General features: G+C 37.9%; 1 protein-coding gene across 8 annotated transcripts in view; it reads left to right on the forward strand.

Annotated features, from left to right (window-relative positions):
• PIBF1 (progesterone immunomodulatory binding factor 1) overlaps positions 1-17,929 on the forward strand; it is a 278,245-nt gene that overhangs the window by 177,010 nt on the left and 83,306 nt on the right. For 5 of the 8 annotated variants that reach the window (XM_077974341.1, XM_077974342.1, XM_077974343.1 and 2 more), the window contains exon 15: positions 11,894-12,024. The exons of the other annotated variants lie outside the window; for them this stretch is intronic. In XM_077974341.1, coding sequence (XP_077830467.1) covers positions 11,894-12,024 — 131 coding nt within the window. The remainder of the gene's footprint in view (positions 1-11,893; positions 12,025-17,929) is intronic. 8 annotated transcript variants of the gene reach the window in all.

A 17,929-nucleotide genomic window follows, 5' to 3' on the forward strand; every position in this document is an offset into this window, starting at 1 on the left:
GTTCCATGTAGACTTTCCCCTATGAGCCCAGCACTGTTCCTGTGCCTCTGCTGAAGAAAAACTTCCCACAAGTGGAAAGTTCAGGGACTCAAGGCCTGCAGACTGGTTTCTTTTGTCCCACACGGTGCCTCCGTAATGTGCGGCACTTCCCCTTTACCTAGAGGGCCAGACTACTGTGAATCTTGCTACTCTTCTGGGTTTAGCTGCCTAGTGGGGCTCCCACACTCCAGGACGGTACTGGAGAATATCTGCCAAGGATCCAGTGATGTGAACTGTCCTCTAGTCTCCCAGCAGCGGGTACCAGCACCAGTTCTGATGGGGGTAGGAGAAGAGTGAACGTAGACTCTGAGATTTCCTTAGTGTTGGCTTTCTCAGATGCCAGCAGTAGCAGTAATGTACTGGGCACATGGACAGACTCAAGACCTCCTGGTTAGCCAAGGTGATCCAGGCAATGGCAACAGCTGAGGGCACACAGAAGTTTTCTCCTTCCTGAATGCTGCCTTCAGGTGTCATAATGGGCTGTGCCTGGCTACCAGCCAGGAGGTGGTGCTTGCAAAAGAGTACCAGGTGCAATGGTAGTAGTGGAATTTGCGCTTGCCTTATATTACCCAGGGCAGGCACTCTGGGGTCTCAGGCAATGGGTGGGACTGTGGAGCCTCCAAATAGCTCTGTCCGTTGTGTTATCCTACCAGGACTCATACAGTGGCAAAGCCCGGTGAGGGCTGGACCAGGCAAGTCCTCACTCAGGCTCCTCAGGTACAAGCACAAGCAGTGTCCCCAGTGGGGATCAGAGAGGAGCTTTTTGGCCACTGGGGTAATGTTCCAGGGAGGAGCAGAGCTGCCTCTGGTGCACAGAAGAATCCATACAGGGAGTGGGGGCAGCGGGGAGTAGCAGGAGACAGTAAGGCCCACTCAGCTCCCATGCACTTGGCACAGCAAGTCCCATACCCGCAGTATTCTGCTAACAGCAACTAGCTGTGTTCCAGGCAGTCTACACTTAGAACACAAAACTGCCCCCAAACAATAAGCCTTCCTGCCAGTGATAAAAACCAGGCTTTCAGGCCATGCCTATCCACCTGTGAAGCAGGGACTTAGCAGCTTCTGCACTATAGCACACTTCATGCCATCCCCCTGGTTCTGGCCAACAGGGTTAGTCTCCACTTAAAATCATATTGCAAATCTCAGGAGTTCTTTTCAACTGTGACTACAGCCTGAGTGAGCGGGCAGACTTCTGTGAGTTCCCCTGTGAGGTAGGATCAGGAATGGCTTTCCTCCATCCCCGCTGGAGTCTGGTAGTGCATGCAAAGCACATCCTGATGCGACTCCTCGCGTATTCCCCACGCTCGCTAAATCGGCTCCCACACTGAGTAGGATTAAGGCCTTCCCCTGTGGCCTGGGCTGCCCAATTCCGCTGTGGGAGTGTGTGTTCCGGTGGCTGAGTCTCCCCGTCTTATGCCCTGGAGATTGTTTTCCATCTGGTTCACAGTATAGGCTGTTGCCACCACTTCTTTCAAAGGATCTGTGGTTTTTTTTCAGTTCTTCTGTTAAATTCTTTTGATGCTTCTTGTACAAAAAAGTTCACAGTGTGAATCTCTACACATACTTTGTTTTTCTAAGTAGGAGAGGTATGCTAACACTGTCTGTAGTCCACCATCATGTCTGGGTATCCTGCCTACAGTACTCCCAGTATCTGCAGGTCACAGAGCCACAGAGGCTGTGGCAGAGCTACCCGGATCCTCTAGGATTGGAGGAAACAGAGCAATGGAGACAGGACCTGAAGTTGGGAGGGCAGATGCTCAGAAATTATTATTAACTGTTATCACTCTGTTACTTATTTTTGAGGTTGTTCTGATATGAAATTACATATAAAGTAACATTTTATTTTAATTATGTTGGACATAACATTTATCTTCCATATGAATGGCTGATTCGTTACATGGACAAAACATTTCACTTTCATTGTAGTTATAGCTCTGTGTCTAACCTTGCCAAGTGCTTAATCCAGGAAGTCTTGGTTATGGTTCATTCTGGAAAAAAAAATCAGTTAACATGGATCCAGACAGTATGCTAGTATTTGTTATTTAAATCATGCTCGTATAGGTGCAAATACCAGGTCATATAAATGTGTGTGTTTGTGTGTGTGTGTGTGTGTGTTTGTGTGTGTGTACACATTACCAAATGCCAGCCACCGCTGAAGTGGGAAAAGCAATGACTTATTTATAAATTAAATTCTGTTTATACATCAAACAAATAAGGTAATTGCTTAAATTTTTTACCTACCGGTTGTTCCTTAAAAACTCATGAGTGACTATACATTGTTTCATTTAAGAGCTATTTGAAAATCACAATGCAAATTCTTTATACACACAAAGACACACACATACATACACACATCCCAATCAGCAATGTTATACAATTGAACCACATTAAATTAATTTCTCAAAGGTAGCTTTGAAGGAGAAAGAAGTTGCAAACACTTGAACTCAAATTCTGTTCTCTAACTCTAATTTCTGGTCCTTCCAGCTCTCCTAGTTCTTTCATTCCCACTAAATTTGTGCTTTATTTGGACTCATTACAAGTCCCTGTCTCATAAAACCCTGCCATATTTTTCCAATCTGTCAAGCCCCTCCTGGTTTTACTTTTCTTCCTACCTATCCTTAGACTTTATCAACCATCTGAGTACTAGAATTCACCATCTCTCCAGATTGCTTTGTGGTCAAATTTATACATCAGGCTTTTCCTTGACAATTTCTACCTTTAGCATATTATCTTACGGTCTGGTAGTTAGCCTATAAATAGTTAATGGAAGAAAGGAGAGAGAAAGAGAAAATTCTTAGGTTTTGCAGTAACAATACTGAAAACCTCTTGTGGAAATCTGTGTGACTCTTCCTGCTTGGAAGCATTATAAATTCATGTTATTGAATTATCAACTAGGCCCTTAACTACTGTTGCCCAGTGTTTTTATTTTTCTGTCTCCATCGCAGATCATTTCCAATCCCAAAGCTATCAGTTCTATTATTTGTCTCCTTTTCCTCTACAATTGGGTCATCTAAACTTATTTTCACCTGAGGATTTTTCAGTATCTCTCCTTACCCTTTTTCTCCTTTTTAGTACCCCTTTCAAAGTGTGTGTGTGTGTGACCAAATGCCAACCACCACTGACGCACATACATACACGGGGGAAGTGGTATTGGCATAGGCTACTTTCAAAAGTTAATACCCTATCTTTGTACTTAATATATTCTTCTCCCACGTCAGCTACACTCTCCTCAGTGGTCATTAATGACCTCTGAACAGCCAGCATTTTCTTCTCAGAGCCTATACAATTTGATCTATCTATGGCATGATATTATAGATATTCTAGAAATTCTGTCCTGTTTTAGCATTACAACACAATTCTCCCTGCCTCTCGTCCTCTAACTCTGATGGCTCTTTAGTCTATTTAGCTGCTGTCTTCATCTTCTAGCCCTTAAATGTAGGTGTCCCTCGGGTGTCTGCCCTTTTCCATGTTCTTACACCTCAGGAGAGATTCTAAAACATGAGAAGAAGTCTAGAATCAAGCCCAGTGAGTTTAAGAATCATCAAAAATTCTAGCTGGAAGAAAAAAACAATAACCCCATCAAAAAGCAGGCTAAGGACATGAATAGACAATTCTCAAAAGAAGATATACAAATGGCCAGTCAACATGAAAAAAATGCTCAATATCACTAATGATCAGGGAGATGCAAATCAAAACCAAAATGAGATACCACCTCACTCCTGCAAGAATGGCATAATGAAAAAATCAAAAAATAATAGATATTGGCATGGATGTGGTGAAAAGGGAAAACTTTTTCACTGCTGGTGAGAATATAAACTAGTACAACCAATATGAAAAACAGTGTGTAGCTTCCTTGAAGAACCAAAAGTAGATCTACCATTTGATCCAGCAATCCCACTACTAGGTATCTGCCCAGAAAAAAAGAAGTCATTATACAAAAAAGATACTTGCACACTTATGTTCATAGCAGCACAATTCGCAATTGCAAAAATATGGAACCAGCTCAAATGCCCATCAATCAATGAGTGGATAAAGAAAATGTGGTATGTATATATACCATGGAATATTACTCAGTCATAAAAAGGAATGAAATAAAAGCATTCACAGCAACCTGGATAGACCATTATTCTAAGTGAAGTAATTCAAGAATGGAAAACCAAACATCATATGCTCTCACTTACATGTTGCAGCTAAGCTATGAGAATGCAAAGGTGTAAGAATGATACAGTGGACTTTGGGGACTCATAGGGAAGGATGGGAGCAGGGTGGGGGATACAAGGCGACACACTGGGTACAGTGTACACTGCTCAGGTGATGGGTACACCAGAATCTCAGAAATCCTGACTAAAGAACTTAGTCATCTAACCAAACGCCATCTGTTCCCCAAAAACTATCGAAATTTAAAAAATAATAATAAAATTCTAAGCCCAGCTACTTGGGAGGCCAAGATGGAAGGATCACTGGAGGCCAGGAGTTCAAGGCCAGCCTGGGCAGTATAGCAAGACCCTATCTCTAAAAAAAGAAAAAAAAATTACAAAACTTAGCTGAATGCAGTGGCGCACACCTATAGTCCCAACTACTTGGGAGGCAAAAGTGGGAGGAGGATTGTTTGAACCTGGGAGGCAGAGGTTGCAGTGAGCCATGATTGTGCCACAGCACTCCAGCCTGAGCAACAGAGTGAGATCCTATCTCGGTGGGGGAAAAAAAGAAAGAAAGAAAAAAACAATTAGCCAGTTGTTGTGGCATGCACTATAGTTTCAGCTACCTGAGAGTCTGAAGTGGGAAAATCCCTTGAGCTGAGGAGTTTGAGGCTGAAATGCCACCACACTTCAGCCTGGGCAACAGAGTAAGACCTTGCCTCTTAAAAAAAAAAAAATCACCTGAGATTCTTATTTAAAATGTAAAGCATAGGCTTCTAGATTCTGCCCTCAGAGATTGTGATTAAGTAAGTCTAGAATGAAGCCCAGAAATCTGGATTTTTAACAAGCTCTGCAGTGAACTATGATTCTACCACTGCACTCCAACCTGGATGACAAAGCAAGACCCTAGCTCAAGAAAAAAAAAATAGTAATGCAAGGTTGCAGTTTGAAGTAATAATGTTCTACAGTTCTATCTACTTGAATGACTTCAGTCATCACTTCCATGCTGGTTACTCTTAAGTATTTTAACATCCCATTCATGGATTTCTCCTTACTTGGACCACATTTTGTGGATCTTAAGACCAAAAGCGGAGCTGATAATCAACTAGCATGTCCTTGCTTTTAGTTATTGAAATAATAAAATACTAGCAAAAACACTGGTAAATAGCTCTACACTAAGATCCCACTGTCAATTCCACCACAGTCTCATCTGTCCTGGCCCCTGTCCTGAGAGCTGCCTGTAATCCAGCGACAAGGAGGTCATACCTGACACACACAGTTTCACCAGTATGCTAATTGGTTGAAATGTATCAGTTAAATATTACCTCTTTTAAAGATGATAATATAATCACGTTGGAACATGAGAGAAGGAACTGGTTTTAGTGGGGAGGATTATACGTTCAAGACATAAAATGATCTACATATTAGTTTGGATGGACTGGCCTACGTCAAGTCCAAGATCACTAGGACTGTATTCTTCAAATCTGGCTGATTATCAGAATCTGAGACCCAACCTTGAGAAATTTTGATTCAATAGGAGTGGGGCCCACCAGAATCACTAGTAGGACCCAAAAATCACTTTTTTTTTTTTTTTGGTTTGTTTTTCTGGGTCTTTTGAGACAGTCTTTCTCTGTCACCCAGGCTGGAGTACAGTGGCATGATCTCAGCTCACTGCAACCACCTCCTGGATTCAAGCAATTCTTGTGCCCTCATCCTCCCAAGAAGCTGGGATTGCAGGCATGAGCCACCACACCAGGCTAATTTTTGTATTTTTAGTAGAGATGGGGTTTTGCCATGTTGGCCAGGCCTCGAATTCCTGACCTCAAGCAATCCACCCACCTTGGCTTCCCAAAGTGCTGGGATTACAGGCATGAACCACTGTGCCCAGCCAGAAATCGCTGTGTTTTTTTTTTTTTTTTTTTTACATTTTCCCCAGCAGTTGAGAACATAGAGAAGTTGTACCAAAGTGTTGCCCCTCTCTTGGACCTCAAGTAGGCATTTTTTCATTCATAGCATGATTAAAAAGATTAAGCAAGGATATGTGACTGGTTCTGTACCAACTACCACCACTGCTAGAAAGTATCACTTGCATATATTTTATAGACAGAAAGCAACTCAATGTTAAATTCCGTTCGGCAGTATTCATTTTATTCCTGGCAATAAAGAACTTCATTTCTAGTTTCTGTGAAAGTAAACTCCCCAAGGAAAAAAACTCCACATGTAGGAAAAACACGCAGCAAAATGTAGTCACCTTTATATTATTTATTTGAATTTTAAGAGAAAATTTGTAATTTCAGATTATCATTTAAGTTAAATTAGTATTTGAATCAAAAGATATACTGATGTTTTAATCAGGTGTTACTTTTCTCTGAATCATTTGTACAGGTTATTGAAACAAAGGAAGAATAACACTTCTGTAAAATGTTGTGTCATGGGTTTAATCCAGAGTCACTTATTACGTATATGATTCCTGAGTCACTAATTACTAAGGCTTTCCTATAAGGAAAAGATTACTAACAGTAGGCAATGTGAGCAATTGCAAAACTTTTTGAATAGTAATTATTATAGTTACAGAAAGATTTTTGAAAACTCTATTGAAGGAATTAAATTCTAATTACATTTATTTCAAACATGGAAATTAGCAACACTTTTTATTCAGAGACATGTGCTTTTTTCCTGACGAATGAAAATCAGCTTTGGGGATTTAGAAGCCTACAAACAGGTTTATAAAGAAATATATCTGTAACACTAACAGCAGTATCATAGTATTTATTGTCCAGAGTAAGGAGGTTATAGGTTTTATGTTAAAGATACCTTCTGAAAGTAAGGTTTCTGGTCCTTAACTTTGTTTGTATTAAAACCTTTAGCCGGGCATGGTGGTACATGCCTGTGGTCCTGGCGACTCAAGAAGCTGAAGTAGGAGGATCACTTGAGCCTGGGAGGTCGAGGCTGCAGTGAGCTGTGGTCACGCCACTGCACTCTAGCCTAGGCAACAGAGTGAGATCCTGTCTCAAAAAATATATGTATATATTAAAACCTAATATATGTAACTGCTTTCATGAAAAAATTGAACTGAAATAATTGAGACTGCTGCTATATGTTTTGTACAATTGAAATTAGATTTGGTATGTTTTAAACTGCTCATTCTAGACAGAAGTTAACTACAATTCATAAATGTTCTTAGTTATTCCCTGCCACCCTTTCCCCACACACACACTTGGACTATTCTGCACTTTGAAACACAAAGCAACTTGTCAGTTCAGTTTATTCAGTTAGGGTCAGTTCTGTGAAAACAAAGCCAAGGCAATTGTTTGATTTAATTGACTAGAGAAACTGGTTATACAGGTTAGTAGCACTTAGTTTTATTTTTGTCCTTCTGCATATTTGAATGTTCATAAAGTAACTTAGTAGAATAATAAGATTCCAGTGACATTGTAATAGATTTTAAAGAACGATTACCAAAGCAAAGAAAAAAATCGTCTAAAACCAAACTATAGAAACTATTCATGGTATTTTTTTCTTTATGGCTCCACTTTCACTATAATGAAATGTGTTCCCCCAAAAAAGTAGTCTTCTTTTCTTTCACTATTCATTTCCTCCTTCTTTTTTTTTTTTTTTTTTTGGGGGGGGGGATTTTTTTTTTCCTGGGCTGTAGTTAATATAGCTATCAGAAAATTTCCTGTACAGTTTAGATGAATAAATGCTTTTACAGAATAGTTCTCTATGTGCAAGCAGACATCCTCCAACAGTTGGTCAGCCCCCTCTTGGCTTCAGTGTCCTCCTTACCCAGCCAACCTCATGGCCGATAATTTTAACAATGTTCTCATTACTATCCTTGATTCTTTCTGCCTCCCACCATACTTTCCACGATATCCATCGCACTGTTCCCTGCTCCTTCAGCTCCTGGACTTCTGATCACTCATTATTTTATTAAAATTAGTGGAAAACCAAAAATTGAAATGCTAAAGTATACTCTTAGGTCTTAATACTTTAAAAGTATATAGATCTCATGAACATAATTCATTTGAGGAAAAAAATACAAATCATTTCTTGTCCCAGGAAAACAGTAAATCTTTAATGGAACTTTTTAGCAATTATGACAAAAAGAATGGAAAAATGTTTAAACATATATAAAAGGCTAGAAGTTTCTCACCAAAGAGTATTTAAAGGTCATAGAATAGTTAGGAATTCTGTCATTTTGTTTTGTGTAATAAATACTCCCTTCCTTACCCCTTCACCCTAATAATAGATATCCACCATTTGGTTGTAATTATCCAACTATAGAATACCTTTGTCAAGAACTCATTATATACCAAAGTAGAAGCTTGCTGACACTGATAATGCTTTATTTAGTTTTGTTGTGACATGCAATTACCATTTGCTTAGGAAAAAAAAAAAAAAGAAAAACAAGTAAATTTTTTAGAACTATGGTTGAGGTATATATACGTTGATAAAAATCCTTTGGGAGAAAACTTTTGTCTTGTGTGTTAAGAGCATTAAATAGTTATACCCCTTAGCCTAGTGTGTCTTCTATCCTGAAAAAAAAATTAACAAAGCAAATACTAACTTAAGAAAAAAAACTACAGTACTGAAAATGTTTGTTGTAATATTGTTTATACTGACATAAAGTATGTAATTTTTAATATATTATTTATATTGACTTATTGATAACATTCTAAATGTCTGTTACTATACATAGTGTAAATTATGATACATTGGCTTTGGCAGGCAGTTTTGTAAACACTAATAATATAAATACCATACTCTTAACAATCTGGAAAAATGATTCTGGTATAGTTTGTGTGAAAAGGCACAACATAAAATTGTATATAGTGCACTAGCAATGAACAGTCTGACAAAGGAAATTAAGAAAACAATTCCATGTACAATAGCATCAAAAAGAAAAAAAATACAAACAGGCGTGATGACTCTGGACTTTGAAAGGCCAAGGGCAGGAGAATTGCTTTAGCTCAGGAGTTTGAGCCCATCCTGGGCAACACAGGGAGACGTCGTCTCAATAAAAAATAAAGTTAGCCGGGTTAGCCAGGCGTGGTGGCTCATGCTTGTAGTCCCAGCTACTTGGGAGGCTGAGGTGGGAGGATTACTTGCGCCCGGGAGGTAGGCTGCAGTGAGTCATGATTTGCCACTGCACTCCAGACTAGGTGACAGAGTGAGACCCCATCTCAAAAAAAAAAAAAAAAAAAGGAAGAAGAAAATGTTTCGGAGTAAATTAACTGAATGGACACAAGACATCCCATATTCATGGATTAGAAGATTTAATGTTGTTAGGATGATAATACTACCCAAAACATTCTACAAATTAGATGCAGTCCCTATCAAAATCCCAATGACATTTTTTACAGAAATAGAAAAACTCATCCTAAAATTTATGTGAAATTTCAAGGAACCCCCAAATGGCCAAAACAATCTTTAAAAGGAAAAACAAAGTTGTAGCACTCATATTTCCAGATTTCTGAACTTACTGTAAAGCTACAGTCAGCAAAACAGTGTACAGTTAGAATAAGGATGGACATAAAGACCCATGGAATATTAATAGAATAGAGCCCAGAAATAAACCCTTGCCTATATGGCCAATGGTTTTCAACAAGAGTGTCAGGACTATTTAGTGAAGAAAGGCCGGTCTTTTCAACAAATGGGACTGGTAAAACTGAGTATCTACATGCAAAAGAATGAAGTTGGACCTTTACCTTACACCATATTCAAAAACTAACTCAAACTGGATCAGAGACCTAAATTTAAGCCTTAAAGATATAAAATTCATAGAAGAAAACATAGGAGAAAATCATGACCTTGGATTTGGCAATTTCTCCAAAAGGACAGGCACAAAAATATAAAGTAGATAAATTGAACTTCATAATTATAAAAACTTGTTTATTAAAGGAGATTATCAGCCAGGCCCAATGGCTTATGCCTGTAGTCCCAGCTACTCAGAACTCTGAGGCAAGGGGATTTCTCGAATCCAGGAGGCAGAGGTTGCAGTGAGCCGAGATCACACCACTGCACTCCAGCCTGGGTGACAGAGCAAGACTCCGTCTCAAAACAAGTAAGTAAAGAAGTAAATAAGATTATCAAGAAAGTGAAAAGGCAACCCACAAAATGGAAGAAAATATTTTCAAATTATATATCTAATAAGACTGTATTATTAAGAATATATAAAGAACTCCTACAGCTCAGCAACAACAAGGAAAACCACAATTAAAATATAAGCAAAAGACTTGGGAAGACTTCTCTCCAAAGAAGATATACAAATGCCCAGTATGCACATGAAATAACGTGCATTGGCCAGGATGTGGAGAAATTGAAATCAAATTTCTTGCTGGTAGGAATGTAAAATCGTATCACCACTGTGGAGCCGTTGCAGTTCCTCAAAAAGTTAAATATGGAATTACCACATGACCTAACAGTTCTACTCCACTTCTAGGTAGCTACCCAACAGAAGTGAAACAAGAACTCAACATATACAGTATTTGTGCACCAATGTTCATAACAGCTTTACTCACAATAGCCAAAAAGTGGAAACAACACAAGTGTTCATCAAGAGATCAATGGATAAATAAAATGTACTATAAACATACAGTGGACTATTATTTACCAGTAAGAGAAGTGAAGTTCTGATACATGATACAACATAGACGAACTTTGAAAATGTCACACGAAGTGAAATAAGCAGACAGCGAAGGACAAATATTGTATTATTCCACTTCTGTGAGGTATCTGAAATAGGTAGATTCACAGAGGCAGAAAGTAAGATACAGGTTTCTAGGGCCAGGAGGGAGGAGAAAATGGGGAGTTTTTGTTTAATGGGTACAGAGTTTCCGTATGGGCTGATGAAAGTGTTCTGGAAATAGAAGTGGTAGCTATTCAACATTATGAATGTACTTAATACCACTGAATTGTACACTTTTCACAGGATTAAAATGGTAAATTTTACATTATATTTTAAACCACATTTGTCAAAAATTTATACCTAATGATTTGGATATCTAAATTATGTGTTTGTAAAACAAAGAAGGGAATATGAAGAAATGAAAAAATTACTGAATTATGGTGTGAATATTTTTAGTAGAAATAAAGCTCAAATATTTATTAAGATATATTTTGTCGTATAGCTTTTCAGACGAAGACAAATACTAAGAAAATTTAAGTTTATGCATTCTCAAAATTGCTATTAATATTTAATTTAAAATTTTTTCAGCCAGGCGAGGTGGCTCACACCCATAATCCCAGCACTTTGGGAGGCTGAGGCAGGCGGATCACCTGAGGCCAGGAGTTCAAGACCAGCCTGGCCAACATGGTGAAACCCCATCTCTGCTAAAATTATAAAAATTAGTGGGACTTGGTGGCGGGTGCTTGTAATTCCAGCTACTCGGAAAGCTGAGGTAGGAGAATCACTTGAACCTGGAAGGCGAAGGTTGCAGTGAGCCGAGATCGCACCACTGCACTTTAGCCTGAGTGACAGAGCGAGACTCTGTCTTAAAAAAAAAACAAAAAGAAACAAAAAAAATTCTCATTTGTAGTTGCTATTAAGAAGAGCTTTATTGATCCACTCTTAAAACCTTCAAATTTACATAGGAAAAACTTCAGAATAATTCATGTCAAAGGAATTTCTGTACTATATTTATGCTAGAGCATTTTGAATGATTTTATTTTGTTGTCACATTTTCTAGATTTTAATAAAACCTGTGTTTATTTAGCTTGACAGAGCCAATTCGCTATTAAACCAGACTCAACAGCCTTACAGGTATCTCATTGAATCAGTGCGTCAGAGAGATTCTAAGATTGATTCACTGACGGAATCCATTGCACAACTTGAGAAAGATGTCAGGTAAACCATCTACAAATCTTTCATTTGAATAATAAAGACATTGTTACTATATTGCTGCTGTAGATGAATTTGGGTTGTAAATCGTGAACAGAAAATTTGAATAATGAAGGTGATCTTAAATGTAATGAATATTAAACTTTTCTTAGAAAAACTAAGGTCACATCACATCAGGTGTTCACATTCCACCTGTGATCAGATGTCTTAGCATGGAAATAACAATGTTACACTTAGGAGCATTACATTCCATCTGTCCTAGAGGACACAACCACTATTGGTCCTTGTTTCCCTGGAACTCTTTAGTGTGATATAGATTGACCAAAGGGAGAGGAGGAATAAAACCAGATCCATTTGTGTCATTAAAATGGCTTTTTAAACAGAAATAAAATTTACGTTTACTTAGATTTATGTTGATTTTTCCAAGGAATTTTTAGGCTTTTCTTCTGACCTTTTACATGAAAGTAACTTTTAAGTGAAAATAAATAAATTTCTTTCACTTCCTTAATTTGTAATTGTTTTTGTATGAGATCTTATCCAAAGAAAATTTGCTATGACCATTTTGGTTTTTTAAACTGAAATAAAAGAATGAAGATAGGTGTAAATGAAACAGTTTTACTTGTGGATAGATGGTTAGTTTGCTTAGTTATTAGATTTCTAAGATTATAAGAATAATTTAGATTTTTATGGGTAAATTATTAACTGATTATAAATGTAAAAGCAGAGAATTAGGTGGGAATAGAAATGGTTAAATCAAGGAATTGGAAAACAATAAGGAGAAGATGTTTGTTAAATCCAGGTTTCCTAAAGTATGCAAACAAAAATATAAAACTAATGGTAACTAATTGCAAAGTATAAATGTTATTTTTAATGAATCATAATAATTACCTTCTTTCATTTCTGCCTCACCAAAATAGTTGGTCTAGAACTTTATTCCTGTTCTTAACTTTTTATGATTTGTTTATATAATTGAGGAGCACATTTATACTTACATGTCAAAATAAGTTTGTTTCTAGATTAATTTTAAAGTTAAAATTCTGTATACAAGCTACAATAATAAATTAATTGTTCTATAAATAGTTCTTGGGGACAATAGAAATTATGTCTTTCACAATTCAATGGGCACCTGGTTATCTTAGGGAAATTGAAGAAAGAACCCCAAATAGAATTTTTTCTTCCTATGTTACATATTTCTGTTAAATTTGAATGTTTTATGGCCAGGAGCAGTGACTCACACCTGTAATCCCAGCACTTTGGGAGGCCAAGGCAGGTGGATCACCTGAGGTCAGGAGTTCTAGACCATCCTGGCCAACATAGTGAAACCCTGTCTCAACTACAAATACAAAAGTTAACTGAGCATGGTGGTGCATGCCTGTAGTCCCAGCCACTCTGGAGGCTGAGACGGGAGAATCGCTTGAACCGGGGAGACGGAGGTTACAGTGAGCTGAGATCATTTCACTGCACTTCAGCTTGGACAACAGAGTGAGACTCTGTCTCAAAAAAATTAAAATTAAAATTAAATTATGAATCTTTTTTTTTTGTTTTTTTAAACGGAGTCTCACTCCATCACCCAGGCTGGAGTGCAATGACACGATCTCTGCTCACTATAACCTCTGCCTCCTGGGTTCAAGTGATTCTCCTGCCTCAGCCTCCTGAGGAGCTGGGATTACAGGCACACGCCACCACACCTAGCTAATTTTTGTATTTTTAGTAGAGACGGGGTTTCACCATGTTGGTCAGGCTGGTCTCTAACTCCTGAACTCGTGATCCGCCCACCTTGACCTCCCAAAGTTCTAGGACTAAAGGCATGAGATGCCATGCCCGGCCTTGAGATTTGAATCTTTTATATGTCGTATTTTACTGTTATATTCTTGTGATGGGGAGGTATATAAAACTCCTGAGGAAAAAAATTACTTCTTTCACAGTTATCTCCAAATAAATTTGAGGATTTATTTCACTAAGAATTAAGGTAGTTTAAAATGCTTAATATAGAGAAAATAATAGCTAGCTGTAGGAGAAAATTATAAAGATGAACAAATTCAGCCATAGATAAATTAAGCAACTTGTCCTCTCAGAACATACAGCATTGTGATAGAGTCAGAATTCAAATTTATATCTGTCTGCTTGCTAATTCTATTCTCCTAACCATTAGGTTATACTGCCCCTCTATGTTCTATTTTGAATAAGGGATATTATTTCTGTAACTAAAATAATTAAGGAAGAGAACAAAAAAATAGTGTATCATAGTGATTAAAAGTAGCACTTTAATGAGTTGATCGTTGTTGAAGCAGGGTGATAGATATATCAGGGTTTGCTATTACATATTTTCTCTTCTGAAATATTCTATTGTAAAGTTTTTTTAAAAACAGAGTTTAAAAGGAAGTTTTCAAATTCAACTCAGTACTTAGTTTTGAGTTAGGGCAAGTACAATTTAAATTCTCTGTACCTCTGTTGTCCAATAGAACTTTCTATAATGATAAAAATATTCCATATCTGTGCTGTCCAGTATGGTAGCCACTAGCTAGCCACATGTAGATGTTGACCATTTCTTTTGCGTTTTTTTTTTTGTTGTTGTTGTTGTTGTTGTTGTTTCCTTTTTTTGAGACGGAGTCTCGCTCTGTCACCCGACTGGAGTGCAATGGCGCGATCTCGGCTCACTGCAAGCTCCACCTCCCAGGTTCAAGCGATTCTCCTGTCTCAGCCTCCCGTTTACCTGGGATTACAAGCACCCACCACCACACCCGGCTAATTTTTGTATTTTTAGTAAAGATGGGGTTTTACCATGTTGGCCAGGGTGTTCTTGAACTCCTGACCTCAAATGATCTGCAGGCCTTGGCCTCCCAAAGTGCTGGGATTACAGGCGTGAGCCACCGCACCCAACCTGAGCATTTGAAATGTGGCTACTGTTACTGAGGAACTAAATTTTTAATTCTATTAAAATTGAATTGTTAAAATTATATTGTCTTTAATTTTATTAAGATTAAATTTAAATTAATGTTAATTTTATTTTATTAAAATTGAAGATAATTTTAATTGCTCTAGTGGCTAATGGCTGTAGTATTCCACAGTACATCCAGTTTCCTCATATGTGAAATGAAAGTGGTGCTGAGGCAGGCAGATTGCCTGAGCCCAAGAGTTCGAGATCAGCCTGGACAACATGGCAAAACCATGTTTGGTTTTGTCTCTACAAAAAATACGGAAAAATTAGCTGGTGTGATGGCACACTCCTGTAGTCCTGGCTACTTGGGAGGCTGAGGTGGGATGATGACTTAAACCTGGGAGGTGGAGGTTGCAATGAGCAACTGCACTCCAGCCTGGGTGACAAAGCAGAACTCTGTCTCAAAAAAAATAAAAAAAAGAGAGTGGTGCTAACAGCACCTGATTGATAGGGTTGTTCTGAGGAATAAATGATATAATCTTCATAATATATATAGATAAAATAGTGTCTAAACATTATATTCAACAGTGTTCAATAAATGCCATTCTTAGTACTTACCATACATGTAACAAATTTTTGGTTGAAAATTATATTAAAGGCCAGGCGCGGTGGCTCAAGCCTGTAATCCCAGCACTTTGGGAGGCGGAGATGGGCGGATCACGAGGTCAGGAGACCATCCTGGCTAACACGGTGAAACCCCGTCTCTACTAAAAAATACAAGAAACTAGCCGGGCAAGGTGGCGGGCACCCGTAGTCCCAGCTACTCGGGAGGCTAAGGCAGGAGAATGGCGTAAACCCGGGAGGCGGAGCTTGCAGTGAGATCCGGCCACTGCACTCCAGCCTGGGCGACAGATCGAGACTCCGTCTAAAAAAAAGAAAAAGAAAAAAAAAGAAAAAGAAAATTATATTAAAAATGAGAAATAACATTTCTCAAAATATGTTGAATTTGAACAAAAATTAAGACTCCCCCAATAACAGCAACAGTTTTCATAAAGGCCATGTCATTTATGGAATTAATTACCAAGAAAAATTTTGTACTAAACATGAGTCCTTTAATGTTGTCTTGTGTTGCATTAATTCATTGTGTGATATTTTAGTACCTTCTGAACTGATAATTCACAGGTTATGAAATCTTATTCTTAATTGAAGCAACTACCTTCTAAAGTGAAAGGTTATTAATACTTTCAGTAGTTTAGTTATGACATTTGAGATGCTGCTATAGGGGTACCCTGGTTGCATGAATGAAATGCTGTGATGTAACAATGCCATTAAAAAGTCAGCTCGGCCAGTCATTCAGATATGGTAGGATAGATCACAGTTCTGTATACCCACATTCCTTCATCCCTACTCTAAGCAGATGGCATTTCAAATCCTGGAGTAGAATTATCCTGGGCTTTAAATACACATCAGGCTGGTTTCTGTCCTTACGGTAAATGTGTCTGTAAAATTAGATATTAATATGAACCTGAAGGGGTAGTTGTGAAAATTTAGGAACATATATAAAGCTTTGGCACATAGGAGAATCTCAGTAAATGTTACTTCCGTCCCCTTGTCTTTTATTTGAAATGTAAACATTAATGATGGCCCATCCAAAAGCATTATCAAGTTATTATGTTCCTTAGAAGACATAAACAGGAAAATTCCTATTCCTCTTTGCTAAGTGTTGAGGTTAGTTGTAAAAAATATTTACATCAATTTATGACTTTTAAATGTTTTTCTAATTCAATAAAAACTCTTTGAATAACTGAATAATTGTATGCTTTTCTTAGAAAATTAAACAATACCACTATACCATACTTATCCCTTGAAAATGAACTATGTATACAATATATTCAATTTCTAGAAAGGCTAGAGTAAATATGCACTAAAATGAAATCATTATAAACACATTAAAAGCTAACATTTGAGATGTTACTATTAACTGCTTTAAATTCCCCTATTGTTAAAGTAATGCTTATTCTAAAAGTAGTACTGATAACTTTCTTCCACCAAGTCACAAGAGACAGTCTGCATAATACAGTTTGATCTCTACTTCAGAAAGGAAGGAAGCTTGGAAAGAGAATAATTAGCATAATTTTCTTTGCCTGTTGTCAGTTCTTAGTTTATTCTTAACTGGTAAAGAAAAGACTACATTGTCAACTTCTCTTACAAAGCTACCCGAGAGTATATTGATCCAGGAAGTTAAGGAACAATATATCAGGAATGTTTTCATATTGCAGGTGAAACAGAGCCATAAACATGAATTTCTAAGTAATAATTAACAGTGAATTGAACAATTATGGGTGTAATATACCATTCAAGATAGATGTGCTTATAAGGAGATTTGTTTTGTAGTTGTTTTATGAGTCATTCGTAGAAGCTTTGTACTTTCAAAGGTAAGTTTCCACAGTTATGAAATATGTCTTATGAAGACTAAAATTCTATTGAGTAAATACATACTAGAAGAAGAGTGAATATGATAATCATCATACTCAGTTTTAGAGACCCACATGTTGAAGGTTGTCTCCCTGTGGTCGAGTATATTACAAAGAAGACAAAATATATATCCAGAGGCCGGGCGCGGTGGCTCAAGCCTGTAATCCCAGCACTTTGGGAGGCCGAGACGGGCGGATCACGAGGTCAGGAGATCGAGACCATCCTGGCTGACACGGTGAAACCCCGTCTCTACTAAAAAAATACAAAAAATTAGCCGGGCGAGGTGGCAGACACCTGTAGTCCCAGCTACTCGGGAGGCTGAGGCAGGAGAATGGCGTGAACCCGGGAGGCAGAGCTTGCAGTGAGCTGAGATCCGGCCACTGCATTCCAGCCTGGGTGGCAGAGCGAGACTCCGTCTCAAAAAAAAAAAAAAAAATATATATATATATATATATATCTCCAGATATTGTAATCACAGCAATATTGTCTGGGAAGTCCACATTGTTTGTAATAAACTCAAGTCTTACAGGTACAACATGATTGTTCTGTAAGCCAGCT

The sequence above is a fragment of the Macaca mulatta genome, chromosome 17 (genome assembly GCF_049350105.2).
Source record: "Macaca mulatta isolate MMU2019108-1 chromosome 17, T2T-MMU8v2.0, whole genome shotgun sequence".
NCBI classification, from domain to species: Eukaryota; Metazoa; Chordata; class Mammalia; order Primates; family Cercopithecidae; genus Macaca; species Macaca mulatta.